The sequence below is a fragment of the Chrysemys picta genome, chromosome 4 (assembly GCF_011386835.1).
Source record: "Chrysemys picta bellii isolate R12L10 chromosome 4, ASM1138683v2, whole genome shotgun sequence".
NCBI lineage: Eukaryota > Metazoa > Chordata > Testudines > Emydidae > Chrysemys > Chrysemys picta.
The window spans coordinates 107,035,415-107,056,365 of record NC_088794.1 but is presented as its reverse complement, the minus strand read 5'-3'; the positions used below and the strand labels follow the sequence as shown (position 1 = coordinate 107,056,365).

The window sequence follows — 20,951 nt, the reverse complement described above, 5'->3', positions numbered from 1 at the left end:
GGGGTGCAGGAAGGGGTGAGGGATGCAAGCTCTGGGAGGGTGTTGGGGTGCAGGAGGGATGCAAGCTCTGTGGCAGAGTATCTGGGGTGCTGGCTCTGGGAGAGGGCTCAGAGCTGGGGATTGGGATACAGGAGGGGATATGGGGTGCTGGCTCTGGGAGCGGACTCAAGGCTGAGGTGTGGCCTCCCGCCGGGCGGCACTTACCTCGGGCAGCTCCCAGTCAGCGGCACAGTGGGGCCAAGGCAGGCTCCCTGCCTGCCCCAGCCCCACGCCACTCCCAGAAGGGGCAAACACACCCTTGCAGAGGTGGAGGGGCCACGTGGCTCTGTGCACTGCCCCTCTCTGCAGGTACCACCCCCAAAGCTCCCATGGGCCACAGTTCCCCTTTCCCAGCCAATGGGAGCTGCGGGAGCGGTGCTTGCAGGCAGGAGCAGCGTGCCGAGACCCAATCCATTGCAATTAACAAGTTGGTGACCACTGTTGTACACTGTAGAATCATTATCCTGAAAACAAGAATCAAGACTATCTCCACAAAGCAGGTCTATGTTAACAGACTGTTTGTCCCTGTTGACAAACAAACCTTCTATATAGGGGGGCAAAAATGAAGACTTTCTGTGCTATGAAGGGCCTTGTTTAATCTGCAATTTTGGAACAGCTCTCTCCCTCACTTTCCATTGATGATTTCCCTGACCATCACCTTTTCCTCTTCAACATAGGTCTCCTGCCTCCTCCTAGTCCCTGCCCTATCCAACCCTTCTGAGATTTCCAGTCTACCCACATCAGTGACTTCTCTATTTTAAGTCCTCATCCTCTCCTCTGTTATCTCAGTAGACAACACTACACTTCCCTTGACTCCTTTGACTCTCTCCCATTGCCTAATCAAGCACAAGCCACGGCTCAGCCGCTCTCCTATATCTGTTGCTTATTTTAATAAAGCATGATTATTTCACTGTTAACTTGTCCTCCCCTTCCTCACTTGTCTGCTTCATTCACCTGTTGTCTTTCGCCATATTTAAGCTCTTTGGGACAGTTATTAAATTATATGCATATAGCACCTGGCACAATACAGGCCAGATCCCTGGTTGGAGCCTCTGTGCATACATAACCAACATGAATTTGTAGTGATAGGGCAAGAGATAGGCAGTTTTTAACAATTTTTGTCAGTATTTTATCGATTAGGTTAACTATTGATATTGCTCTGTATGTCCTACTGCAGTGGGTCTCAAACTTTTATACTGGTGACCCCTTTCACATAGAAAACCTCAGAGTGCAACCTCCCCTTAAAAATTAAAAACACTTTTTATATATTTAACACCATTATAAATATTGGAAGCAAAGCGGGGTTTGGGGTGGAGGCTGACAGCTCGCGACCCCCCATGTAATAACCTTATGACCCCCTAAGGGGTCCCGACCCCCAGTTTGAGAACCCCTGTCCTACTGTCTTTTGGATCTTCATACATTTTTTCCCCAAAACATATGGTTATACACGCTTCCAAACAGAAATATGGGATTTTGCCCTTTCGAGGAAGTGACAGAATTTTAAAGTATTCAAGGTATATAAAACTCCTAAAAAGATGCATAGGTATTCAAACAGTAAAGTATCAAAGAACAGTACCATAACTAATGCCAATCAATATGGTTTTATTAAAAATCTATCTAGTTAAATAAACGTGTGGTTTTTTGTTTGTTTGTTTTTAAGAGATTATACATTTGGTTGACAAAGGCAACTGTGTTGACATAATAGACTTCTGTAAGGCATCTGACTTAATATCACATGATATTCGGATTAAACAATCAGCACTGTACAAAAATCAACATAGTACACATTAAGTGGACTAAACACTGGTACATCCCAAAAAAGAACTGTAAATGGGGAATCATCACACAACATATTTTCTAAGGTCTTGCACGGATCTGTTCTTGGCCCAATGATATTCAATATCTTTTTATCAATGATCTGGAAGAAAATATAACATTGCTAGTCAAGTTTTCACATGACAACATAGATGCAGTGGTAAATTTTAAGGAGAAGTCAGTTCTACTGAGTAATCAGAATTGCTTGGTAAGCTGGACTCATTTGAACCATTTTAATATACTCAGAAATACAAGGTTATACATCTAAGAACAATGAACACAGGTCATACTTACAGAATGGGGAGGGGAGCCCTGAATTTTGGAAAGGAGTGCAATGCTATGCATAAGAAAGCTAATGCCATTATTGGATGTATAAGCAGGGGAATATCAAATAGGACTAGGGAGAAAGTATTATCTCTGTATAAAGCATTGATAAGACAAATACTGGTGTCCAGTTCTGGTGTCCACAATTTTAAAAGAATTTGACAAATTGGAAGGAGTTCAGGAAAGAGTTACAAGAATTATTCGAGGTCTGGGAAACCTGTCTTCCTGTGAGAAAGTTAAGGGATGACTTCTTCATGGTTTGCATGTATCTACATGGAAAGAGTATGTCTTACAGTAGTGGGTTCTTTAATTTAACAAAGACAGAATTTCCAATTACTAGAAACTGAAACTAGAGATTCAGACTAGAAATGTGGTGCAAAATTTTAACAGTGAGGGTAATAAACCATTGAAACAATTTACCTAGGAACATGCTGGGTTCTCTGTCACTAGAATTCTTTCAATTCAGTTTTGCTCTCTTTCTACAAGATATGTTCTAGCTCAACCAGAGGTTATGTGCTTGATGCCAGAACTACTGATGAAATTCTATGGCCTCTGTTATGCAGGAGGTCAGATTAGGTGATCATAATGGTCCTTTCTGGCCTTACAATCTATGAAACTCACTGGCAAGCTTGTCTTTAAATCCTGTACTTTACCCAGCAGCAGTATGTTGGATTTTTAGGTTCTTCAGAAAATGATATATTTGTTTTATAGCAGAAGTTCCTGAGAATGAATTAAGCATTATATAAAATTTTTAATGAATTTAATGCTTTATCATCAACTCCTGTAATTAAATGACATTTTTAAAGTAACAGCTGGCTTTGTGACCACACACACACACACACACACACACACACACACACACACACACACACACACACACACACACACACACAAAAGGATTGAAATGAGAGTTCCTTTTGATTTAGATGTGACCATAAGAGAGCTCTTGCTTCTTTGAAGTTCTCAAGTTGCAACTGAATTTCTGTTGTGCCTTTGTTTCTTCAGTTTAAATGTTCCTGACAAAATGTGGGATTCTGTCCTACTTTGAAATACTGCTGCGTATATTTATTAAGAAGAACAATTGTTTTCAACATATAAAACGAGAATTTCCATCTTGGGGCCTGATCTTTGATATCCTGCACTCCTGCCAGGTGTGTGATCTGAGATAGGTATAACACCTATTTACTAGGCTAAATATTTCACTACTGTTTCAGCTTTACTGAAAATCAAACTGGTTTTAGATAAGGAATCTTTACCTTTAAAATGGAAAAAAAACATACATAAGACTACAGACATAAGACTACATCTTGTTCCGCAATTACAGATTTTAAGGTTTTAGATTCGTTGTTTATCTGGAAATTGGGCAGAGTTTTATCTATTTTGGTTTTTAATACATGATTAAGGTTCACCAAGTTCATTATTTGTAGTGTGAAAATAATTGGTTAATAAATCTGATAGACAACTGGGACATTAATCTGGACTGAATGTATGCACCAAATATTCAGATAATTGTACAAGAAAATATTTTCTCATTTGCAGTGGCAGAAGTAACTGCAACAGGTAATATTTTGTGTTAATAAATGTAGTGCCTTTATCAACTAGTATAGGATGCATCAAATATTGTCTGTTTTGAATGTATCATGTCCAGAGATATTTACATACTCATCCTGAATTTGGGCAATATATACATTCTCTTTCTTGAGAACTTCTTACATTTCAATGAGTAGTTAATGCTGTCAATATTCCATGTACAGAATTTTAAAGAATTCAAAAGACAATAGGGAAGAGGATGCATTTTGTTTAATGCTTGTATCCAAGAATTTAAAACAAAAGAAATTGGCTCTTCTACATAGAATTGTTTCTTAGGGTACCCCTCAGAGGAAAATTAATGAGTCAGTCTGTTGCCAACTGAATAATTTAATTAAACTTTTAAGAACATTGTTAAATGTAAACAGGATAAAATGGTACACAATACCCTGCTGACAGCAAAGGGAGTAGACTAGTTATCAAAAGGTCATGTTTAAAGATAGAACAAATGTTCGGTCTTTAAAGTTATCACAGAACCTTCTTCCTTTTCTCCTTGAAGTAATTCAACATGTTGCCTAGAGATGCTCTCTGGAGCTCTGTCTTAAACTCCATCCTTGACCCTCTCCAGTGAGACTCTAGCTCTCTATACTGCTCTGAAGCTGCTCTCACTTACATTGCTAATAACTTCTTCAGTGCTAAGTGTCAGAAATTCTATCTATCTATCAGTATTCTATCCCCACCTCCTGTCAGGCTGCCTTTTACCCTGTTGACCATGCTGCTCTCCCTGAAATCTTGTCTCCCTCAGCTTCCATGACTATTCTCTCTTGGCTCTTTTACCTCTCCAATTGCTACTTCAGTGTTTGGTTTGGAAGATTCTTCTCATTCCAACCAATGGGAGTTCTACTGCGCTTCTTCCTTAGCCCTCAACTCCTCTCTGTATGCAAAGGTGATTATACACAGATAGAACAAACCTATCATCTACCTTCTCTGTGGTGACAACACCCAGATCTACTTCTCCACTCTGAACTTGTTCTGCTCCTGGTCCCAGCTAAAATCTCAGCCTGTCTTTTTGATATCCACTGGCCACCTTAAACTCAACATGCGCTTTTAATCATCGCTTCTAAATCCTCCTCATCCCTTCCTTTCTCAGTCACCACGACAAAACTTGCACTCTTCTCTAAGAACTTGAGTGTACCTTTAATTACCCGGCCCAGTCTAGGTATAAGATATCAATAGCTGGAAATAAGGACAATAAGGAAAAATAATTTTCAGGGGCATGGAGTCTATCTCCATGAAAAAGATAAGTGATATTTCATATAGACCCCCTTAATTAGTACTCTCTGTAATTGATATGGAAAGTGTAGACTGCTCCACAGTAAGATCATGACAGGTTAGATTGTGATAAATCATAGGAGATAGTCCATTTAACACAATTACTGAAGCTAAGCACATACCATGGAACTCAAAAGGAAAATATTTAAAATATCTCTTTTAACAAACAGTAATTGCCATTTTAATTACATACCCACATTAGTTTAAACACAAGGTAGTCTAATCTTCTACTCAGGAGCCTTTGCAAATTTCAAATCTTCTTCAGAGTTTTTAAACAGAACGTTTGTTTCTTTAAAGATCTTACGCTGCCTGTCTATTCCACTGGTTTCAGATGACTAGATGACCCATCGAGGTCCCTTCCAGTCCTACATGTCTATGATTTTCAAATCCTTTTACCATCCATTACTGTGGTCAAATTTAAGGCAATCTCTTGCATGAGTTTTGTTCTGTATAACTGCACAACTTCCTCATTTTGATCTGGTTCCACTCTTTTAGAGCTGTTAACTTTAATAACCAACTTAGCAGGACTTTCTTTCCTAGCGCTCAGAAAGGTTTCTGTAGGGAGATACAGAAAGCTATTTTTGTGGTTTAATTAGTTGTGGAGCCAAATAGTTTTTTGAATGAATATCTTTAAAGGATTCAGCTGGGAGCTGCAACATGTGACCTCTTATTTAGCATTTTATTTTTCAACATGTTACTATTACAGCAAACTAAACATAATACTACCCTGTAATGTATTTTACTATAATACACACTCCCAATCAAATCATACATTATATAACTACATTAAAAGTCCACGAGAATACAACATTAAAATTGTATAGCTAGTCCAGAAATGCAACTATGGTTGAATATTCAACTGTAACTATGTCACCTTGAGCCTATGTATTATAAAATGTTTATACTATATTGTGCTATTTAAGAAATATTAGTCATTATGAGATATTTTTCTGCTCTAGATGAAGTTAAGCAGAAGAATGTATACAATAATCTAAGAATCAGGGAGTTTCTTAATAATCACTTGAAACAGCCTCATCCATTGCACAGATTTTTAAAAATTGGATAAAAAGTCACTATAATGCACTCTACTCTAGTCACACCAGTTTGGCTTCAGTTGAGTTAATTCAATTTGTACCAGTGTAACTGTTATCACAATCAGACCCAAGGCTTTTCAGGGCATACTCTTGCATTGGTGGGGTGAGAAATCAGATGACCAAACTGGTCTTTTCACTCTTCTTTCCATGATTCCGAACATTACATTCTTGTATAGATACACCAAGTCATGGTATGGGTGGTGCCCATCTGCTAGTCTCAAGATTAAAAACAATTCCTTATTTGTTAAAATCAAGGAAAAACCTTGACATCATCAAATGCTCATGTAGAAGACCAGATTTGAGGAGACAAATATAAGACTTTCACTCCATAAGAAATATTTGTTTTCAAGCAGTTTTATTAAATAACACTTAAAGATGTTATGAAAAGCCAGGTGCAAAACAGACATGACCCTAAGTACCCCTGTATTTACACCTTACAAGCTACTGCAATGTTTGTACAAAATATACCTTGTAATGAATTCCCTCTGTATAATGTTACTATAATATATTTAAGACAAAGACAGCCTACCCTAGGTAAAAGTGATAAACTGGTCTGTCCTAGACAAAGGAATGTGATTTTAACTCAATTTACATATGAGCCATAAACAAAGCTATCAAGCTAAACCTGAAGAGGTTATCTTGAGCCTAAACTGGGATCTGTGGCCCTTCCAGGCGTAGTCTCTCTTTCTTACAAGAAGGGAAAACTGTCCAAAAAAAACACTGCTGTGTTGACCGCAACAGTGACATCTCTTTATGGACGGAATATATACTCCCAAAGAACGGGACTTAGCTATGGAGTCTTTAAGAGTGCAGGGTTTCATCATTTTTTTCTGAAAATAAATCCCAGCCATCAAACGGTAAGTTCTCAATGGTCTGCTACACCTCACATGCAATGCCCAAATTCTGCAGCCATGAGGCCCTCCTCATGGTCACAGCCAATGCTGTAACTCTGGTTGTGGCATCTACTATGTCCAGAGCTAACTGCAACAGTCTTAGCCACCATACGACCTTCTGCAATGAATGCTATAAACTATTTCCTGAGAGGGTTCTGGCAACTTATCCACAAACTATATAATATACACGGCTGTCCAATTGACAAGTCATATTTAGAAACCAAAGCCCGATTGTTCCCAATGGACATTTGCATGGAAGAGAAGGTATAAGTCTTCCTCCCCATTAAGTCCATCCTTTTGGACTCTTTGTCCTTAGGGGTGGACTTACCCTTCCTTGCCATGCCCTGTCATTTGCTGCAGTTTCCACCAGAGAGATAGGGGCCAGATGGGTGTAAAAACCCTCAAAACCGGGCATAGGAATGAAGTACCACTTTTCTGAATGCTTTGCCATGGGAGACAATGAAGCTGCAGTATTCCAGAGGGCTTCTACAGGCTCCAAAAGAGCCTCATTCATCAGGAGGGACACTCTCCCTAAGGCGAATGATCGGAGAATATTCAACAACTTACGTGTATTTTCCTGTGGGCATTCCACCTTGATACCCAAGATAGTGGCCATATGCCTTCGGAGGTCCTGATAAAACTTAAAATCCTCAGTCACTGAGGGAGAGAAAGATTCTGGTACAAAACAGTCATCTAGGGAGGAGGTTTGCTGCATCGCAACGGGTCCTGTTTTTGCACCATAGGATCTGATCGGAATAACCCCGGAGGTCTAGGGGGAAACAAGCTCAGCAGTTGCTTGCAGCTGAGATGGTCTGGGAGTGGGAGCCACCACTGGGTCCGGGTATCTCGCTCTGTTGTCGGTCAAGGAGTGGGACCTCAGGAGCAAAGAAGCATCCGAAGGCTTCCAAGGAGGCCACTGGGCTTAGAGATGAGGCATTGTTGGCCAGTCTGTACTGGGCCAAGAGCCCCTGTCCCAACTGCAGAGCAGATGCCGATCTCCGTACTGATGGTGATCCAAAGGGTATCTGTGATGCCTATCTGATGATGAAGGGTAGGATGACCCAGACCTGGAACTTCAGGAGTCCTGGAGCTTCTCTGCTGACAATGGGGCAAACAAACATACTCATCTAAAGTCCAATATGGGAGCGGCATTGGTGCTGAAGAGGAATGGGCGATAAGCAATGGCAGTACCAAATGAGAGAGAGAGTCCCATCTGGTACTAGGAGAGGCACCAGTATCAAGACTAAGGGCAGCACTGAAGTTGACAAAGAAATCTGCTGCCAAGATGACGGTGCTGAAGGATGCACCACCACCAGGGGCCATTCAGTGCCGGGCCCAATGTTGGCCTCAATTCCACAGTCTGAGGCCCAGATGGTGCTCTGGTGACGACAAGCCCAGGAGCTCTGCAACATGCGGGTGGCTGCGGCTTCTCACGGCCCCCATTGGCCCGGGACGGCGAGCCGCGGCCAGTGGGGGCCGCGATCAGCCGAACCTGCCGCGTCAGCAGGTAAATAAAACTGGTCCGGCCCGCCAGGGTGCTTACCCTGGCGAGCCGCGTGCCGAACGTTGCCGACCCCTGGCATAAGGTAAAACACACCACATGGAACTCCAACATTAGCCACAAGTGGTCAGAAGGAACTGAGGAGGTCGGGACAGCATTGCCCTTTCATGGCCGGGGTGGGGCTAGGGCCATAGAATATGAGTGTGCTCCTACGGGTAGTGCTAGGCAAAGTTCTCCAGCTCCTGTGAGCTGGGTACGCACACATCTAAGTAGATTACACAGCTGCATCTACTCAAAGAAGAACCAGAGCTCCACAGCACACAGACACTCACAATACTGCATGCTTGTCTGCAGACTGTGAGCCACAGCAACAGAGCATTTAAGGCACCAGGGTTACAGGGAAGGCAGTGACACAACCTCTTACTGATCTAGCCTGCAGAACATGACAGTAGATTAAATACTTATTGCATTCTAATGTTATTTAGTTCATTGTATGGTTTTGTGCTGAATTTTAATTAAAGAACTCCCAAATCTACAATTGTTGCACGCAACTGTCTCTTCAACAGAGATATTTACTCAAGATATAAGAAATTTTGCTCTATCCCACAAAATAGTGATAGTGTCAGATTATCCTACTTTAACAAATCACAGTATTAATAAGCTATAGTAAGACAAACCTATTACACAAACCATGAACTCTTTTAATTACAAATTAACTTACATTTCAAATCCCCTTTCCTGCATTCCCTTTTTTTTTTTTTTTGGCCCTTAGTATTAGTTTGGTCATGCAGTCAATATTTTTATTGACAGATGAGTGATATCAGCATACAATTTTTTCAGTAATTATTAAATAGATTTTTAGTAGTGAAAACAATACTAAACCTGTTTAGATGAGTTATTACAAATTTGAAGACATCGTAGTTCACAGGATGGAATTTCTTCACAATTTCTTTTAACTCATGCAGTCGTTCTGTCTTATCCAAGATCTCTGTAGAGATAATAGCAAAACACCAATTTTCCTTATATACTTAAAAGGAAACCTTTACAACTGGTGCTGCTAATTCGTCTCATTAGTATGTAGGGACAGATAAAGCATCCATACTGGAAAGGAACGCCAACGTGAGAAACAGTATTTGATAGTTACATGAAGAATTGTATATAGATGAACTATTATATAGTTTTACTTCTCTATCATAGGTAGAACATGCAGTCTGTGCCTGATAAAATTATTTATCTGTGTTTAAAGTTGGAAAATCATTTTAATAGCTCATTGTTGGCTTGTGAGGTGATCATTAACTCACTTACGAATCAGATTTCCCTCTTTCACACTATTACTACTCAAAATATTTTATAAGTCTTTTATTCAGACAGAAGATGCCCAAAATTTGGGGGAGGGGTTGTTCTAATACTTGATTTATGCCCATGAATTGAAAATATGTTAAGCCTGTCAACTAGTCCAATTGATGAAATAACATGATTGAGCCTGGGAGAAATGATTTAAAAACCACTCCGTTTAGAAGAGGAAAAGGTAGAATCTAGCAGAATCAGGCAAACATTCAAATTTTAAAGAGCAAGTATGGACAACAGTCTAGAGAGTAAATTAACAGAGAAGCCTTCCACAGACTATTAAAAGTGCAATGTACATAGGCTAATTTTTCTGTATGGATAGCAATCACAAGTTTATCCAAACCTTTACAAATTTATTTCAAATAATCTCTGCAACTGCTGTTTGCAATTTCAGGGTGAGTTCTTAGTATTTAGATAAAAGGGCTGGCATATAAGGAAAGGTCATTCAATATAAAAAAAAAGAAGTTTAACGTAGCAGTAACAGAGAGAGCCATTGGAATGGGATTGGTCCCTCTCGGAAGGGATATGATCAAGATACCCTCTTTAGCTGATATTTGGGAAATATTTTGTGGCTCCCAGTGGAGCAACAGGACTGGCAGTTTAGTACTGCTGAAAGTTACAATTGCAGTTACAATTGCAGCAAAAGGACTGAAGCTCCCTCTTGGTTCTCCAGAAGACAGTCATAATTTCTTCAAAGGCTGACTGAATGAACGTCTAAAGAACTGAAACATAAAGGATGCCATCATGCATTTCTCTGGATAGCCCACCAAGATGCATATGTGAAAAATTTTTGAGTTTTAAAAATGGAGAGAGAGGTGGGGGTCAACTGTCCAAATGATATTGCTAAAGGGAGCGATGCTGTTTTACAGCTTAAAAAGGACTGAAATGGAATTGTGTCTAGGGCCAGGAACTCCGTGTTTGTCATACAGAGGAGGAGACTTCTAGTGTGTTTTCCTATTTAGATGGTGTTAGGATTATTACTTTCTTTAAAAAAACAAAACAAAACAGTTCTTTTGATCCATCAATTTTACTGTTACCTTATCCTTCTGACTGGTAATGCTTAATTAAAAAAAGGAACAAATCTCTCTTACCCAACCTCACAATAATGCTACAATTAAACAATATGTAGGCATCAGGGAGTTTCCACTCTGCCCTGAACATGCAAACACTTTCTATGCTGTTAGCGCCATTTGGCATCTCGTTCATTAAAATGTTATCTGCATGATTTTATCACTAAAAACAAATTTGAAATGCAGGGCCATACAACACAGCATTAAATCTGTTCCCAAATTGGGATTATCATTCTGCAACAATAACATTTAATTTATATTCCTTTTTAAACCGTTGCTTCTATAGAAATTAAAAGTTTTCATGGGTTTTGACACATCTAATAAAAAAAAAAAATCAGTAAAATTTGCCTGTAGCTCTATTAATCAAGTAATCTAACTAAAAATACTGATTGAGAATTAAGACTACTAACACCTTTTCCTATAAATAAAGTATTTATGGATATCAATTAGATAAAACCAAAACATACAAAGATACATGTGTTAAAATGTAGGTTAATCTAGCTGGTCTTCTGTACCAAATTTCCAGATTTAGTGTGATGAATATATTGTCATGCTTTGGATAAGAAAACAATACTATTTATGTCATAGTTCCACCCTGCAAAAATATGTAACACTGGCTTACATTTATGGAATAGTTTGCTGCAATCCAATTCCCTGACCTAATCTGATTCAAAGAAAGAAGGCCTTTAAATGGGTGAGATCCACAAAAGGTATGCTTTACAGCTGTAAGTGTTGTATAGTTTTTGTTTTTTTTAAATAAAGAAATTTGGGAAAATTCCCAAGTAAAAAGAATATTAAATATTTTTAACTTATAAACCTTTTTGAACAAAATATTTAACTCATGCATGCTTCCTTATTACTATTATATAAATTTCATCTTCAACTTTACTATAAAATGGCACAAAGCTAATTCTTTCAGTTGAATGAGTTATCCAAATAAGACAAATAATAAAATCACAATTTGGTCTGAGATGTTCATTAAAGATTTACTTCTTTACGTAACAGTGTTCATTCATTTTAAAGAGCTAATCATTTCAAAATATAATGAATTTAAAACCTATAATAAGATAACCCACAGAACGTAATCAACAGAGACAAGATTTACTACTTACTTGATGCTTCTACCAACTCTGGATGTAGAGAATAAGGTATTAAAGGATCTGGCAGATCTGCAAAGAAAGCTTTAAGAGCCCCTGCCACAGCATTTACTGTCACTTCCATAGATTCTAGGTTGATATTATGATCTGTGAGACACAATGAAACAGCAATTTATTAGTGTAAGCAAAACCAACAGCTATCACTGCACATACCGCGTTATATTGAACTTGCTTTGATCCACCGGAGTGTGCAGCCCCGCCTCCCCGGAGCACTGCTTTACTGCATTATATCCGAATTCGTGTTATATCGGGTCACGTTATATCAAGGTAGGGGTGTATATTGCATCAATCCAACTGTGGGAATCAAGGGCAGAGTGGATGTTTCTATATAAATGACAAAGACTGGGGCAGTATATTACAGGGGGATATTCAGAGAGGAATAATAAATAAAATAAATAATAAAATAATAATAATAATAATAATAATAATACAGGACATCTTCCCTTGGAGAGCCAGATTATAACCACAATACACTATTTGCATTCATGTACATACTAACAAGATGAATAAAGGCTCTACATTGTACTGGAAGTGGACTACCTAAATTTAACATTTTAACAAGATTATTCAAAATATAATTCACTAACAACAGAATCCTCATTAGTCATACATCTTGCTTTTTAATTAGAACATGAATGCCAAATACTAATAAATATAAATATTTATCCAAAAATGTAACACTTAAGCTAGAAAAAAAGTAGAGGTATTTTGGGAAATTACAGTTGAGAAATGTCAGTCAGAACATAAGAACTGCCATACAAGATCAGATGAGTGGTTCATCTAACCAACATCCTGTCTCAGAGTGACCAGTAAGAGACAGGAGTGCTCTTGGATTCTTCGCTAACACTAAGGGCTTGTCTAAATGGGAACACTCAGGAAAATTAATCCAAATTAATTAAAGATATCAATTTACAGTGGATTAGTTAAACTGCATTAAACCCATGTGGACAAACATTCAGAATTGAAGTGGGTTTAATTCACTTTATCTTAATTCACTTCAAAAGTCAGTGTTCCGCTTTAGGAGTAGTAGAGGGGATATGTTAAAATACACTGTTAGAAGTAGAAGAACTCAAGCACTAATGACATTCATTTGAGCAATCTAAAAGGAATTAGAAAACAAAATACCTGAGCTCTTATGAATAATATTTAATTTATAACTGCAGAATGCTAAAGAGTGACCAATAGTGAACCTCAATTCCCTTCCAAAAATAGCTATTAAGAATAATTCTGGAGAAGAGACTTATTGCAGTACCAGGAAAACCAGCTACCTTGATCAAACTGCTTCTGAATGTTGTCTTGATCAGTTTTATTCCCACTAACACGGTAGAGGCCTTCAGTGCATAGCCCTGATTGGGGAAAGAAAAAACATTTTTTAAATACAAAATTATATTTTACAGAATAACAATGAGATGGACATACTGTACATAATTATTCATTCATACATGAAAGTAGCAATTAATGTGTCCTGCACATAGATTCATTCAAAATAATTTGCTGGGTATTACATTTATGTAGGAATTACCATATTGTTTCAGTCTAGTCCAGTATCTTGTCTCTGACAATGGCCATAATTAAGGCTACATTTTAGTCACAGGTATTGTTAGTAAAAGTCATGGACAGGTCATGGGCAGTAAACAAAAATTCACAGCCCGTGACCTGTCCATGACTTTTACTATACACCCATAACTAAAACCTGGGTGCTCTGGAGGGGGGTGGCCCGGGGGCACCGTGCGTGTTCGGGGGAGGGGTGTGACCCGGGACCTCCGCTGGTGCTGGGGTTCAGGGGAGGTTGAAGGGGCTGGCTCCCTGTTGCTGCTTCTGGGGAGCCACCCCTAAGTAAGTGCCACCCGCACTCCAACCCCGACTCAGCCCTAAGCCCCCTCCCACACCCAAACTCCTGCTGCTGTTAGGGGGAGGGGGTGTAGTGGCCAGAGACTGCCCCAGCAGCGGCCGGTGCCACTGGCCCAAGGGCTGCCTGAGCAGCTCTGGCAGCCCCTGGACCAACTGCACCAGCAGAAGTCACAGAGGTCACAGAATCCTTGATCTCTGTAACAGACTTGCAGCCTTAACCATAATACATGCCTGCATTAGCCATATGTGGAATAAACTCCCCGCCACCAAAGAGATAAGGATTAGATCTAGTCATCAGATATTTGCTTAAATCATGAAGTCCAAGGTTTAATATAATTTCTAAATACACTGTCAACAACAACAACTTTGGATATTGATATCTATGTAAATATATAATCCTTTTTTGAATCTTAATAAATTCTCTGGATCAACAACTTCCTGTGACAATTAGTTCCACAGTTTAATCACATGCTGAATGAAAAAATTACCGTACATACTCGTTCATAAGCCGAATTTTTTTAGTAAAAAAGGGAAGCACCAGAGAAGGGGGTCGGCTTATGAACAGGTATAGAGAGGGAGAGGTGGGACACAGCGCCTCCCACCAACAGAGGGAGCAAGGAGAGCCTGCACGGCGAGCAGAGCCAGAGGGAAGAGGCGGGGACAAAGTCTCCACTTCTGGACACGCTGCTCTCCCCGCAACCTCCAAAGCAGCTGCAGCTCTGGGGCTGGCAGGCTGCAGCTGTGCCGCTCAGCCCCGCCCCTGAGACCAGGCTGTGGCCACGCCGCCGTGCCGCCTGGCCCAGCCCAGCCTGCTGGAACATGCTGCGGCCGCACCGCTCACTCTGGCCTGCCGGAGCAGGCTGCGGCCACACTGCCCAGCCTGCCGGAGGAGCTCCAACCAGGCCAGAGACATCCTCCCCTGGCCCTCCCCAGATAAGATAGGAAGGGAAGGGATGGGATGGGGAGAGTGTGGGGGTCCCAGGCTAGGAGTGGGGTCATGTGCGGGGTGGTCACAGAGGTTACTCCCCTGACTCCCAGCTTCTCCCCCCCAAAAAAGTTTCCCCACCAGTTGCTGTCCCGGCCCGTTACGGTAAGCAGGACACTTTGTTTACGTAGGCTTACCTCCGTGCCTGCGGACGCTCGATGTAAAAAAACATCTTGGCCCACCAGCGGCTTATCCTGATGGCCTGGGAGCCAAAGCTTGCTGACCCCTGAATTATAGGGTCAGCATATGAACAGGTTATTTTTTTTTCCATTTTTACTTATCCATCTGGGGGGGGGGGGGGGGAGACAGGGGGGTAGAGGTCGGCTTATAAACAACAGGGGGGGAGAAGTCGGCTTATAAACGAACCGGCTTATGATCGAGTATATACGGTATTCCCTTTTATTGGTTTTGAATTTTCTACCTTTTAATTTCATTCTACCTTGTTCTTAGTTAAAAAAAGAGAACAGATGCCTCTGAGATCTACCTTCTTTATATCATTTATTATTTTATATACTTTTATCATGCCCCCTCTTATTCATCTCCTTTCTAAGGCAAATAATCCCAATCTTTTGAGAATTTTCCAGGCCTTTGATCATTCTCATCAATCTTCTCTGAACCTCTTCCAGCTCTGCCAGACCCTTTTGAGTTGGGGTGACAAGTACTACAAAAGTATTCCAGCTGAGGCCGAAGCATTGATTGTATAAAAAGGATTATGTTTTCAATATTATCCTCCATTCCTTGGGTAGCCTAATATCTTGTTGGTTTTTTGGCACATTTTCATTGAGCTGTCACCAGTGATACCAAAGTTTCTTGGGTTGATAAACTTAATTTAGAATCCTGAGAGATGTAAAAGTAGTTTATTTTTTTTTCCTCTACTGTGCATTACTTGATGTCATATTTTGTTTGCCATCATAATGCCTATTCACCTAGCTTTAGGTCTGTCTGTAGTTCCTTACATTCTGCTCTGGTCCTGACTAATCTAAATAACTTTGTGTCATATGCAAGTTTTTCTATCTCACTACTCACTTCCCCCACCCACTTTCCCAGACCATTAATAAATATATTAAATTAACATTAGGCCTTGTATGGAGAGATCTAACTGTTAACCTTTTGCCATGTTGAAAACTGACCATTTAATCCTATTCTGCTTTGTCTCCTAGCCAATTTTTGATCCAAGACAGTACTTTGACTTTCACCCTGCGCCTACTTAGCTTCTTTAGTAGCCTCTTGCACAGGACTTTGTCAAAGACTTTTTGGAATTCTACATACACCGCTACCTCGATATAACGTGACCCGATATAACACGAATTCGGATATAACGCGGTAAAGCAGTGCTCCGGGGGGGGCGGGGCTGCGCACTCCAGTGGATCAAAGCAAGTTCAATATAACGCGGTTTCACTTATAACGCAGTAAGATTTTTTGGCTCCCGAGGACAGCGTTATATCGAGGTAGAGGTGTATATTATGTCATCTTGTTCTCCTTCATCCACTGCTTTACTGATGCATTCGAAGAGTGAGATATGATTTTCCTTTGCAGAATCCATACTGATTAGACCGTAGCAGCTCAAGATCTTCCAGACATTTTATTTTTAATTGTCAAATCACCAACTTGCCATGTATAGATGTAAGGTTGACAGTTCTACAATTCCTCAGATCACTCCAATAGCCTTTTTATGGATGCAACATTTGCTACCTTCCAATCCACTGGAACAGTAAATGTTTTGAATAAAAATGTATTGTTAGCAGCTCAGCTACTTCCTACTTGAGTGCCTTTAGAATTTCTGGATGTACCAACTGGGCTTGGAGCCTGATTCTATTTTAAATTACCATTTTGCTCCAGCACCTCTCTAAGAGTATATAATCTTTATCATGAAAAAGCATGCTCGGGCTAGGAATCTTCCCAACATTGTGAGTAGTGAATACTGATCAAAAGAAGGCACTTGGCTTCTCAGCAACATCCTCATCTTCCTTAATTCCTTTAATCAGTTGTGATCCAGCAGATGCACAGATTCTTTCACAGGCTTCCTACTTTTGATACATTTAAAAAAAACTCTTGCTTGTTTTTGCACCTTTAGCTATTTGCTCTTCAAACTCCACTTCAGCCTCTCTCATTTTCTTCTTTCTTAATGCCTGCTGTAACTTATGCTACTGTTTATTGGCTTCACTATGGTCAGATAAATACATTTTGAGTAATTTCTATCTGGCTCAAATAGCCTCTCGAACTTTGCCAGTTAGCCAGAATGGTTTCATCCTTGCTTTCCTGGTTTCCTTTTTGTTTAGCAGTACGCATGCCTCCTTGACTATTATTGTTTTTCTTAGTAGCACCCAAGCCACATCCAAGGTTTTAACTTCCTTTACTTTTCAGTTTAGGGCCTTTTTGGCTACCCATCTCATTTTATTGAAACCTCTCTCTCTATAGTGTAGTGTCACTGTCACTTTTTGGTATGTTACCTGCTCTTCAGATACTGGACCTAATTAGATTACGGTCACTTATTTAGTGGGTCAGTTATGGTCACCTCTTGAATTAGCCTCTATGTTGCTCAAGACTAAGCCACAAATAACCTCTGCTCCTGTGTGATCTACAACAAGTTGTCTCAAGAAGCAATCACTTAAGCATTGAGAAATTGTTTCACTGAAGACTGTTCCGTTGTGCCATTTGACCAATTTGTATGTTATCGTTAGATTTCACTGCCTCATTGATCTTTCAACATTATGCATTTAATTTCCTTTTCTTCATCTGGAGACCACTGGTACTGCTCATTTTATATAATATATTTATAATTTTTTGAGGTTGAGATTTGTAGTCATATAAAATTCAACTGTGTGGCCATTCAGAATTTTTATCTTGTTGGATTCTCTGAAATCCCTTATATTCAACCGTACTCTCCCAACACTTCAGTAGTCTGTCTTTCCTGTACAGGAATATCCCATATGGCTTATATCATCCCACCACAGCTCTGTAATGCATGGTATATCAAGGTCCTCATCCACTGCAAGCATTCCGGTTTGCTTATTTTAGCATTTAATCTTCTTGAAGTTGTATACAGACATTTACAGTTTTTATTCTGGATTAAGTGCCTGTTTTTATTTAACACCTTAATCTAACACCTTGCTGAGTTTGCGGAATTTACCTCTGTGTTCTTATTCTGTCTCTTCTCTAATTCAGTTGTAATTTGCACTTTATCCTTTACTGGATACACAGATACCACTGTATTACCATCTTTATCAGATGACGCTGACTTGTGTGCTGCTCAGCTACTGTCGGCTTTCCCCATTTATAAGTTTAAACATTCCTCCAACATATTATTTATTTTACGTACCAAACTCTCCTGTGCTCATTTCACCTTCTGAGTCTGGAGCTTCTCCTCGTTGGAGACAAGCCTCTCTCAGCCTAGCTCTGTAGATAAAGCTATCCCAAACAAAGACCAACGGCCTCAACTCCTACCACCCACTTGATTAGTGATGATTAGTGTCCTGACGCTGGCATTAAAGAACTTAGTACAATGCCTAACTCAAAAAGTCTAGGGGGATGTCTACACTACAGATGCGAGAGCGGTACAGCTACAACACTGCTGCTGAAGCACCATAGCGTAGACACTTCATACATTGAGGAAAGGAGTTTTTCTACCTCTCTGAGAGGTGCTAGCTAGACTGACAGAAGAATTCTTCTGTCAACCTAGCTGTGTATACACTAAATCCATCTCAATACAGCACTCAGGGAGCAAAATTTTTCACAACCCTGAGCAATATAGGTTGATATAATTTTTAAGCATATACCAGGACTAGTGATGGTTATACAGTTTGAAGAGTTGCTGTATGCAAGAGCCTCTTTAAAAAAAATAAAGTCAGCAAGATATTTATAGATCAGTAATGTAAAACTGAATCTTCTTAATATGATTAACATCATTCTAGTTAGTTACCACTGACATCTCTAAATCCATTCTCTCTTCCATACCAAAATTAGATATTTTCTGTAGACTGAAATCTTACACTGAATAGTGTAACTTGGCCTTTATTATAACCTAGTGGGAATCAGAGGCAGTGAGGAGCAGCCTATGACGTAAAGAGCCTGAAGGCTTGGGGCAGGGAGTGGGGTGTGAGGAGTGGAAGAGGCATGGGATCCTAAGGCAGCCAGGCTCCCCTCTTCTTCCTCCCACACATCCCTTATTTCCCTTCCCTACTCCAGCCTGTCCCCTTCTGTTCCTGTTCCCTAGCACCTCTCTCTTTTTCATTCTGCTCCTATCACTCAGTCTACATCTGTTTCTGGCTCCCCCAACTCTGCATCTCCTAGCCTGCACTTCCCCTCTATTCTGTTCTCCCCTGCTTCTATTCCATTCCTCCTCCAAACATTCACCCCATCTGATCCCATCCTTCTCAGTCTGCACCTTCACCAATTTCTTGTCCCCCATCTCTGATCCTCAAGCCTCTGCATTTGAGTCATCTTGTTCCTCCTCCTCGACACTGCCTGAACACCAGCAGGGGGAGTGCTGAGAGTACAGGAGTGTTCTCAGGGCTGGTCTACACTGAGGGGGGGGGGGGGAGGGAGGAGGGTCGATGTAAGATACGCAATTTCAGCTATGGGAATAGCATATCTGGAGTCGACATATCTTATTTCGACTTATCTTGGGTCCTCACAGCGCGGGATCAACGGCCGCGGCTCCCCCATCGACTCCGCTACCGCCGCTCGCCCTGGTGGAGTTCCGGAGTCGATGGGAGCACGTTCGGGGATTGATATATCGCATCTAGATGAGAGGCGATATATCGATCCCCGATAGATCGATTACTAGCCGCCGATTCGGCGGGTAGTCTGGACGTACCCTCAGTTCTTGTCACTGGCACCACATCAATCCCCAGCTGTCAAGAGAAACAACTGAAAGAGAAGTTCATCTCAGCCCAGCGAGACAATATTTTGAGATTTTAGCTGTTTACAAATCTCTAAAGAACATGTGTTACAGTGATTTTCATAGATTTATAGTTTGGACAAATCTGAGTAGATTTTCATAGAGACAGCACGAAATACATCTGATGTCAAGGCTCATAGGTTCTGATTTTCCAAAGCGCTGGGGGAGGGGGTGCTCGAATCCTGGCTCTGCCCCAGGCCCTGCCCCACTTCACCCCTTCTCCCAAAGCCCTACCCCCACCCCCTTCCCACCCAGTTCCACCCCCTCCCTTGAGCCCGCTGTGTCCTCACTCCTCCCCCCTTCCTCCCAGCCTCCAGCACACCACGAAACAGCTGACAGTGGTGGGCAGGAGGTACAGGGAGGGAAGCACTGATCCGCAGGGCGGGCGGGAAACATTGGCGGGTTATGGGGAGAGCTGACAGGGGACTGCCGGTGGATTCTCAGCAGCCACCATTTTTTCCCGGAGCACCCACAGAGTCAGGACTAGTCCCACCAAATTTCAAGTTCCTACTTCAAAATATGGAGGATGGGATTTTCAAAAGCACCTACATGAGTTAGAAGCACAGCTCCATTTTGACTTTTGGTATTAAAATCTCACACAAAGGCACTGAAGCTTTTCATTAAGAATTTAACATTGGCAAAACAACCTATTTTTTCCCTAAACTTCTTCCAAGAAATGGCTGTACAGTTTCTGTTGAAACTTTAAAAACAAAATATGGCTCAAAGCAGCCACCTGGCATGGAAAATTTCAGAACAAACAATTAAAGTTTGGCAAAGCAAATAAAAACAGGTCCTGATATAGAAAAGTGTTAGGCCATCTTGAAGTGAAAAGGGGAGTGAATAGGATGAGGAGTCTGGGGACTGGAACTTAGATGAGAAAACTGGAGGAAGACACTTGGACAAGGTGGGAAAGCGGGGTGGCAGAGACAGGAGCTGTAATGAAGAGGCCGGCCAAGGACTGAGGATGGAGAATGGGTTTGATTATACAAGGAGATGGACTGGGATACAAAGCAGGGGTGGGATAGAGAGAACCCTTTGCAGGTTGCAAGAGACATAAACAGAAAAGCCTGTGCCCAGTAGAGTACACTGTTCCAGGACATGGAATGGGACCCAGCA

General features: G+C 40.9%; 1 protein-coding gene across 9 annotated transcripts in view; it reads right to left on the bottom strand.

Moving 5' to 3' along the window:
* The window catches only part of ARHGAP5 (Rho GTPase activating protein 5), an 81,145-nt gene that overhangs the window by 4,572 nt on the left and 55,622 nt on the right, over positions 1 to 20,951 (bottom strand). For 4 of the 9 annotated variants that reach the window (XR_010601076.1, XM_005285315.5, XM_024101876.3 and 1 more), the window contains 3 exons: positions 13,368 to 13,445; positions 12,055 to 12,186; positions 9,408 to 9,513 (listed from right to left, as the gene is read on the bottom strand). Coding sequence is in view for 5 of the 9 variants with exons in the window: in XM_005285315.5 (XP_005285372.2) it covers positions 9,408 to 9,513; positions 12,055 to 12,186; positions 13,368 to 13,445 (316 nt within the window). In the remaining 4 variants the exon portion in view is untranslated. Of the gene's footprint in view, positions 1 to 1,624; positions 1,958 to 9,407; positions 9,627 to 12,054; positions 12,187 to 13,367; positions 13,446 to 20,951 lie in introns of those variants that run through there. The other 5 variants (XR_010601077.1, XM_042857481.2, XM_065595440.1 and 2 more) reach the window with 2 other exon arrangements.